The 8955-nt window shown below is 40.0% G+C and overlaps 1 protein-coding gene across 1 annotated transcript; it reads right to left on the bottom strand.

The window, feature by feature from the left end:
* Positions 1–6923: 6923 nt before the first annotated feature.
* On the bottom strand, positions 6924–8955 carry LOC107394600 (cyclin-dependent kinases regulatory subunit 1). The gene is made up of 4 exons (XM_015973595.3): positions 8820–8955; positions 8568–8638; positions 8279–8406; positions 6924–7626 (listed from the first exon to the last, which is right to left on the bottom strand). Exons 2-4 carry the CDS (start codon positions 8624–8626, stop codon positions 7577–7579), a joined length of 237 nt encoding a protein of 78 aa, XP_015829081.1. The 5' UTR covers positions 8627–8638; positions 8820–8955; the 3' UTR covers positions 6924–7576.

Below are 8955 nucleotides of genomic sequence, written 5' to 3'. Positions count from 1 at the left end.
CACAAAATTGTCCTTTTTCATTTATGTTTCTCACCAAAGTCTATTCTAAATATTTCTATGAGTTTGAAATTTGACATATTTATTTATATGAACTCTGGTTGATGCTCCATACTCATTCACCATCTTGAAATACCGTAGCTGTTTAGGGACATAAAGGATATAATGCTGTAACGTCCAGAAAGGGTCAGTTTTCACCTATATATTGACCTACACAGTGACCAGTCATCTGCTGAGATAATTCCACTTTCTAGGAGGATTTTGTATTGTGTCTTCTAAAGCCCAGAAGATCCTGCAGTGCTTGTTGGCGTTCCATGAAGATAAAGATTGTCAGCCTGTGTCTCCAAACAAAGCTTTCCTCTGATAAGACTGCAGGATTCCACACGCTGCATGAAAAGTGAACTTTTACAACTCATAAGTTAAATAATCATTAAATAATCATATGGTTGAATGAACAGATGTTAAATGAATAATAATAATAATAATGTTTAAATAATCTGTGCCTAAATCAATGAAGGTAAAATGAATATTGTTCTGAAAATGATATTACATATTTTGATCAGTGCTGTGTGTACAACAAGTTACTCATTAGATATAAATTACGGTTAAGGTCACATCTCACATAAGTTTAAAGATTATTTATCCACAGAGTTAGAACATTTTTGTATCTGATGACGGTGTGGTTTCTGAGGGATGTTTGATAAACTTACAAACATGTCAAATTCTGATTCACCAGAGTCATAACATGGTGGATTAATAAAACAGGATTTACTTCCAGATTAACTCAGTTTCCAGCTGACTCCTCGATTCGGACAAATCGGAAAAGAAGCCTTTCTGAAACAACCTCCTTTGTCCTTAAGTCAAAACCTTGCCACGGAGCTGCAAGTGATTACAGACACGACAGCTTGTTCCAGAGCTACTGCAACCTCAGACTTCCTCTTGGATGCCTAATCTGCAGACCCGGGTTGTATCTCATGGAAGTTGAACTCAGAGGAAGCTGCTAATCTCTGAGGATCGTGGTTTCGACGTCCGGTGACCTCACCATTCTGACCGAAAACCTCCGGACCGCCAGGAGCAACTCATAAAAGGGTATCGTAGACCTGCACACTGGTGTCTGATGCTGTTTTATTAATAATCAACTCTAGTTTATAGCAGACCACAAAATTCTTTTACACCCACAATTCACAATCTCTTTCAGATACAAAGGTTCTGATAAACATCTACTTTGAACTCCTGGGGCAGAAGTAGCTCAGGTGGTAGAGCGGGTTGCCTCATGATCGGAGGGTCATGGGTTCGATTCCAGACCAGACCAGGCAGATGCCAGGCCAGGCAAGACACTTCACCCAACTTGCCTGTGTTAGTGGTGGTCAGAGGGGCCGACGACACCAAATGGCAGCCTCGCCTCTGTCAGACCTCCCCAGGGCGGCTGTGGCTACAAGTAGCTTACCATCACTAGCAGTGTGTGAATGTGAGTGTGTGAAAGCGTCTTTGGGTGTCTAGAAAAGCGCTATATAAGTTCAATGCATTATTATTATTATTATTATTACTTTACACCAGCATCACACATGCTTATTCATAGCTTGTCATGTATTATAATTAGTCTAGAAAATAAAGTTTATTTTAATCATATACGTGACTCAGTCTGAATTAATACGAAGTGTGTTTATGGTCACTGAATAAGCAAAAAATCCTAAATTCTTCTGGTTAAACATCCAAAGATCAATCAGATTGATATTTCATATCTATGTAGAATCATCACATCTTATTGGTCATAATTTAACCCCCAAATCTTATTGCACTACAATGCTTTCCTCTCTCTTATCCCCGGCTTTCTACTGCACACATGGACGTAATTTTGGGGGGGGGGACAGGGGGGACATGTCCCCCCCAATTTTTCCAAAGTCAAGTTTTGACCCCTGCACTTTTTACCATCCAAAAACAATATTACGCTATATTAAATTGACACTGGTTGAGCTCTAGGACCAAGCAGAAAACAACCGTTTGTGTTGAAGCCGGTTTCCCATTAGAGAATACTGTAAAGACCCCCCCCCCCACCACCACCACCACCACCACCGTGTCCCCCCCACTTCTAAAGTGAAAATTGCGTCCATGACTGCACATCAAAGCTTCATAGAACATACTACGCTGCAATTAGCCGCGGTTAGAGTGGATGAGTTCCTTTCCACCGGCAGCTAAGCGTGATGCTAAGCGCGCGCCCCAGAAGTGAGGGCACGCCATTATGCCTCGAGTCTATTTTGACGGGCTACGCTTCCCAAACGCGTCAAACTCCACAGTTAAAACTGAGTCAGACAGGAAGTTAAACACAAAAACAGTGTAGAACTTCTGGAATCTTTCGAAATAAATGTCACGCGCAGTACGTCATTTCCTGTGAACTAATGTAACCGATGTAAACAAAACAGGAAATAACCCACAGACATTTTTTCCTGCATGCTGCTGTCTTTCTTCTTGTTTATTATTGTGTGAGGCAGGGGCGCCTCCAGAAAATTGTGATGGGGTGGCCAGATGGGGCCAAAGAAATTTTTGGGGTGGCACCCTAAATTTTTCCTTGTGGAAACTCTGGGAGAATTTAGCCTGTGGCGATGTACTGCATTGCACCTTTATTCATTTTTATTTAAATAACAGTATGTGTCTAAAAAATTTAACTTAAATTTTACAAACGCAAATATTTTAGAAAAATACATTTCAGTTATTTAAAATGTTACCCCAATTTCAATTTAACATTTTATTTTTTTAAGGTTTATTCACCTGTCTTGCTGTGTTCACAAAAAAAACTATGGAGATAAAAACTTTTTTAAAATGGTGAACAACAGAAACATATGTGTATTTTTTTCTGATTATTTCTTTACTCATTAATTGTAATATTTGTATTTTGTTTTACAATTCTGTCTTGAATAAACAAGATTAATATATGGTTTGACTGAACATTTATGTGATTTGTTAATACTGGCTTTTCCTGGGGGGGGGGGGGGGGGCAGCAATTTTCCAGGGGTGACCATGGCCACCCCTGGCCACCCCTTGGGGGCGCCCTTGGTATGAGGACATCTGGAATTACATATGGTGTTGCAATTCTGCTGTGATTACGTGACATCACGGGATCAGCTGCGAGGAACACTTACGCTCCTGTTTCGCATCAGAATTGCTCCCATTTGGGAATAAGCTCACTGGTAGAACGCCGCTATTATGTTGCGCGACCACTTTCACGGCCAGTGGAACGCCGGGGTAACGCTGTGCGAATGTGGTGCCAGCTCTGTCCGCGGCAGCCTTGTTGGTTTGGGGAAATTCTGCTCGTTCCCCTTGGGTTGCATGCCCTGCTCTAAAGCCATGTGATCACTGGACTGAAAGCTGGATGTCATTAATAACTGTGGCGGTGCGCACAGCTGCGGGGGAGAGGGAGACAGTTGATGCAGCTATCACGTAAGGTGCAGCAGACGTGCGGCAGAAGTAGCAGCACCGGGGCGAGAAGACAGCAGCAGAGCTTTTTCTTTCAGAGAAAACAACAAACAAGGCATCCATTCATTCTAGAGACCACACTAGTTATTAAAATAACTGGTGAATGCCCTCTTTAACCAAAACCACGATGGGCAAAAGCAACAGTCACATGTCTGATGACAAATGAGGTTTCAGGATGAGGATGCATCCCCTACTGGTACACTTTGCACATGGATTTGCCTCACTGATTTACAGGTGCAACTAAAAAAATGTCAACTTTTGTCGCTCATTTACTGTACAGATTTATCATATATGACACAGGGAAATATAACGGCTGTATTTCTTGTAACTATGATGATTATGGCCTAAAGATAAGAAAACCCCAAATTCTCTGTCTCAAAACATGTCAAAACTCGGGTCAAGTCAGCTAATTAACTCAAAACATTTGCTAAGGTTTCCTGAACATCTGAATCAGGGTTCTCCAACCCTGGTGTTCAAGGGGCTCCTGTTAACCACCACTGATTCAAATCAGGTTTCTTAAAGCACAGAAATCTTAGCTGTTTCCACACACCTGTTTCACTGCATCTGGAGTTTTCAAACGAGCCTTTAGCGCAGGGGTAGTCAACTCTCTTCCCCGAGGGCTGGTATCCTGCATGTTATTGTTGTTTCCTTGCTCCATCACGCTTGATTCTCCACTTCAGCAGCTCATCAACCTCTGCAGAAGCCTGTTAATCACTTGCTGAATAAAATCAGGTGTGCTGAATCAAGGTAGCAGGGACACCGGCCCTCAGGGAAGGAAGTTCAAAACCCCTTCAGCTTGAATATGCGTGTGTGTCTCTAGAATTTCAAGGATTTTCTGCTTCATCTCACTTGATTTGAATATGTGGTGATTAACAGGCTTCTGCAGAGATTGACCTGTTGAGCAGGTAATTTAATCACTGAATCAGGTGTGTTCAGTGTCTTTGTGGACGCTTTCATCCTCTCCTGCATTGAGAGGGAAGCAACTCTGAAACCGAACCTGCAGCACAAAAGACTCTAAAACAAAGACTAAAAGGAAAGTTACTACTGTGCATTTACAATGAAATGCTAATTAAATCATTGGGGGGGGGGGGGGGTCTACATCAGGCTTTTAGAAGCTTTTTAAAAAAAAGAGGTCATTTTGAAAGATCTTGATTTTTGTGATTCAACAAAAATAATAAAAGCTGCTAAAAGAAAATTTGGTCAAAGCAGTCCTTTCACAATCATTTCGAGCCATATTTTATTGTCTTTTTTTCTTTCGGCATCAATTATGTCCTTTTCAACTGACATGGTCATTAAAAAAGTGAATTTTTACACTTTCACACAAATGCACATTTAATGGGGTGCACTGGAAAGGATCCTCGTCTGTTCTTTCCTTCCCTGGAGAACCCGACAGATGATGCTAGCTCATATTTGATTTGCTTCTGAGTTCCTCTGTCGTATTAAGATGATGTATTTAATATTTTTGAGCATAATGCGACCCTAAATGTCAACATACACCACAACGGTCGATTAGCTGCTTCTCTGATGATCTTTTCTCATTACAAACGTTGGTCTAATTTCACAGGGAGAGGCAGAGAGAATGCAGCCACCCTTGTGACGTTTAATAAACTATGAGTCTTAATACTGAAACCCTGATGCCTAATCAATATTGGAACGTAATTTCTGATTAGCTGTAATTTCTCTCGCTTATCATCTTGGTGCTAAAGAGTTGAACTTCACCGTAAGGATCAATGGTCATGAACAGGAGCATTCTGACAGAGTGAATGTAATGTAACCTGAAATGTAAATCCATTTCAGGTTATTATTCACCTCTAAGATCCCAACAGGAACCCGTTTTCAGCCGATACCTCTGCTCAGGCTTTCTCCACCTCAAGATGTTTTTTTTTATTATTATTTTTTTTTTGTTCCCTACCCACCACAGATCTCAGAAGGAGGTTCAGATTGCTGACCACCACAGCCCGGTGATTACCTCGGGAGCATTTTTCAGAAATTGTCAAAAATCTTCCTGTGATTTGAAAAGCATCATTTCTCCCTTTTAGCTGCGAATTACAAAGTTGTGCCTTTACTACCCACGGTGTCAGACTGTCACAATGCCTGCTTGTTTCTGTAAACACATTTTCCAAAAGAGCTCCAACATTTCCAGATGTGATTCAGACACACTGGTGATGCAGATTAAGACTAAATGTGGCTTTAAATGGAAACATTGTTTTTTATGTTGAATTAATTACTGCATTCATGCAACAACAACAAAATTACACTTTCATTTAGGGAAATTATTTCTTTTTTGTTGTGTTGCACTGCCCCCTACAGGTCAAATTTTAAAATGCTGCAGATTGTGTTTCAGATTTGCAACTGTTTGAATTTATAGGTAGCTTTTGGTTTGAGTGCTGCAAAGAACAAGCTGGTAATGGAATGATTTTCCTTGTGATCGCAGGGGAACTTTCACATCAGTGCAGCTGGAATGTAAAACCACTTCAGGATTGTTTTTTGTTCCCATCTGTTAAGTGAATTAGGGACAGACCGATATGCCGGTTGGCCTGTTTTATAAATAATAGAGCTGATTTATGTGGCCTAGGTAATTTGAATTAAACGTATTTTTATGTTCATGAAAACAAACATCTGCTTAATAAGCACTCTAAATAGACTTTTTTCACCAGTTTACTTAAAAGTCTGATTTGAATACTGAACAGAGCCTCAAACTAAGAATCTGCTAAATACAGATAAACAGATTCAGGTTTCAAAATATTGTGCATCCACGTTTTAGCACGTGAATGAGGCGGAAAACATTGTCCATCGGCTACATGAAGACCAACATCGGTCGACCTCTGACCTGAACCCCTTCACACAAACGTGCACCCTTAACCGTTCCTAAAACTGCTTCTGCATTTGGCTCGTTGTCCTTTCAGTCTGCTGCTGCTAGACTGGAACGGCCTTCAAAACAACCAAAAACTGGACTCACTCATCTCAAAGGCAGCTTTCCAAGCTGGAATCACAGAGCATGTTAAGGATACCTGCTGTTGTCACTATTTATCTTCTTTTACCTTCATTTTTGTGTGTATTCGTGTTACTTTTTTTTTCTTATTTATGCTGCTTTAAACTATTTTCTGGTATAGTCCTCTCTCCTTTTCATTCAAAAGGCCACAGTTGCAAATAGGTCTGTTCTTAATCTGTTTTGCCTGGTTAAATAAGGTTAAATAAGAATAAAAAAATAAATTAATGTTGCGTAAAGATTAAGGAAGTGTGAGACGTCAACCAGATTTTGCTTCACATTTAAATAAAACTTTGTTTTGTTTACATCAGTTCTCATTCCGTTTTACAGCATTTCTCCGGAAACCATTAAGCTTTACTCAACACCTACAAAGTATAATCGCACATGCATGCCCTATTATTCACAGCGGCCCTAAACCATACTTTAGAGACTCTGAAATCCAAGAAAGAACCAGCCAATCCATGCCTTTCCAGATTAAAAAAAACGTCTATTTATTTCAGAAAGGGCAACATAAATACTGAGCAGCTCATTAGTGCCTCCAGATCCTATGACAACTCTTTCGAGATGAAAAACTGGTTTAACAGAAATTAAATTAGTTGAAAAAGGACTCGGATGCAGATTCTCGTGAGCATGACAATATCATTAAATGCCTATTTTTACAGTGTCATTTAAATCAAGCAGCAACATGTCACTCAAAACCGCAGAGCAATGTTCCAGAGTCAAACCAAATTCACGATCCTCTGGTTTCGTTCTGGCGCGATGCACTAGAAGATTAACTCGTGTAGAACTTTCACTTCTCACATTTTCTATCACTCTAAAAAGTTGGAATTTTTTCTTTTTTATACACAAGTTCAGCAAGTGTGACAGGTGGGTTTGATCAAAAGTTTCTGGCAGACATATTTCCACAGACGTCCTTGCACCAAGACAAGGGTGGTCATTTCCTCAACGCGTACAACTCCACAACCATTGTTCGTAAATGTTAAAGTCCAGTCTCCAAGTCCAGGATGATCAGTCCAACGATCCCGTCACTACACCTTTGTCTGGCAGCGGAACATCTTCTGTGGTCAGCGGATCCAGGGCACACAAGGACTGATCTTTGCAGGACCTAGAGAACCTCCTTTATGATTTTGGGTTGGGTAGAGGGCGTCGGAATAACAAAATGTGTGGTTCTGGATGGGAAAAGGAGCAGAAACCATGTTAAAATAGCTCAAGGTAACTGATACAAAAAAAAAAGTTTTAGTTTCCAATTACGGTAGTCTTTTTTGATCAAACTTCTCTGGTGCAGGTTTCTCCACATCACTCTTTTTAAATGCATTTGAAACTACTCAAACAGGTATGAGTAGTTCATATGCATGCTCTTTAGTAGCATTCAGTAGTAAAAAGCCGTTCATTTGCACCAACTAGCAAGAATGTTTGAGGAGATTCTAGTTTCACCTCAACATTCTTGACCGAACAAGAATGTCACAATAAACTGTGAACACATTTAGCAAATAAGTTACTCATTAGACTTGAAGACAATTGGGAACAGAAATTATGCCATTTAATTAAGTTATGAGTCGATTTTAATCTAAATATTTTACTTAAATAACAACTTAGAAATTCTCTGCTCACAGAGTTTTACAAGAATATGTAACCCATAGGACTTATGTGCCAAGTTGTCAAAAAGCTGTGATCAGTGAATTATTTTTCATTATTTACCGGAAGTTCTGGATGTGGTACATTAATATTTTCAAAATGAAATCAAGAAATCCAGTATTATTGCAAAATACGTCCAAAAAAAGCTTTACTGTTCTGTGCAAAGCAGAGGTATGATCATTATACCTGGCTGATGGATCATGTAATGAACCCATCCTTGACTCTGCTGGACCCCGAGGTTCCTCCACTCCGTCTCCGTCATCAGATGGGTCTTGGGCACACGCTTAGCGATCTCTTTTGGTAGCATTACATGTCTGTACCAAAAGAAAGTTTAAGATCACTTTAAAGGAAAGCCAATTTGTTCACAACGCTTCGTTTAACGAGGCTGACAAATTTTTAAACCCACGCTGAATGTATCGTTTCTACAGCGTACAGAAATGCTAACGGCAAGTCGAGCTGTAGAAATAACACCCACCTGTATTCGTATTTGTCATCGTCATATTTGTCAGAGTAGTATATCTGTTTATGAGACATGATGTCGTAAACCTGATGAAAGACGTGCAACAGTTGGTTGACAGCCAGAATGAGAAACAAGTCAAATTCAGTTCAGCAAGTTCATGTTAGCAAGGGTGGCTAGTAGCTTAGCCGGCAACTGCCGTAACTTCACTAAAACAAAACAAATATTTAATTTGTCATGTAGCGAATATTTTTTAAAGTTTAAATTTACCTCACAAAAGTGCCAGGATATTTGGAAATGAACTATAAACTTGTCCAAAAGCTCGCGACCAACAACAGCAAGATGTTTCCTGTCCCTTTGTTTCCCTCGCTAATGTTTTCCAACCCACTTTTCATCGTTCAAAAAG

This window comes from Nothobranchius furzeri, chromosome 19 (genome assembly GCF_043380555.1).
Source record: "Nothobranchius furzeri strain GRZ-AD chromosome 19, NfurGRZ-RIMD1, whole genome shotgun sequence".
Taxonomy (NCBI): Eukaryota; Metazoa; Chordata; class Actinopteri; order Cyprinodontiformes; family Nothobranchiidae; genus Nothobranchius; species Nothobranchius furzeri.
This window is presented reverse-complemented; position numbering and strand designations above follow the sequence as displayed.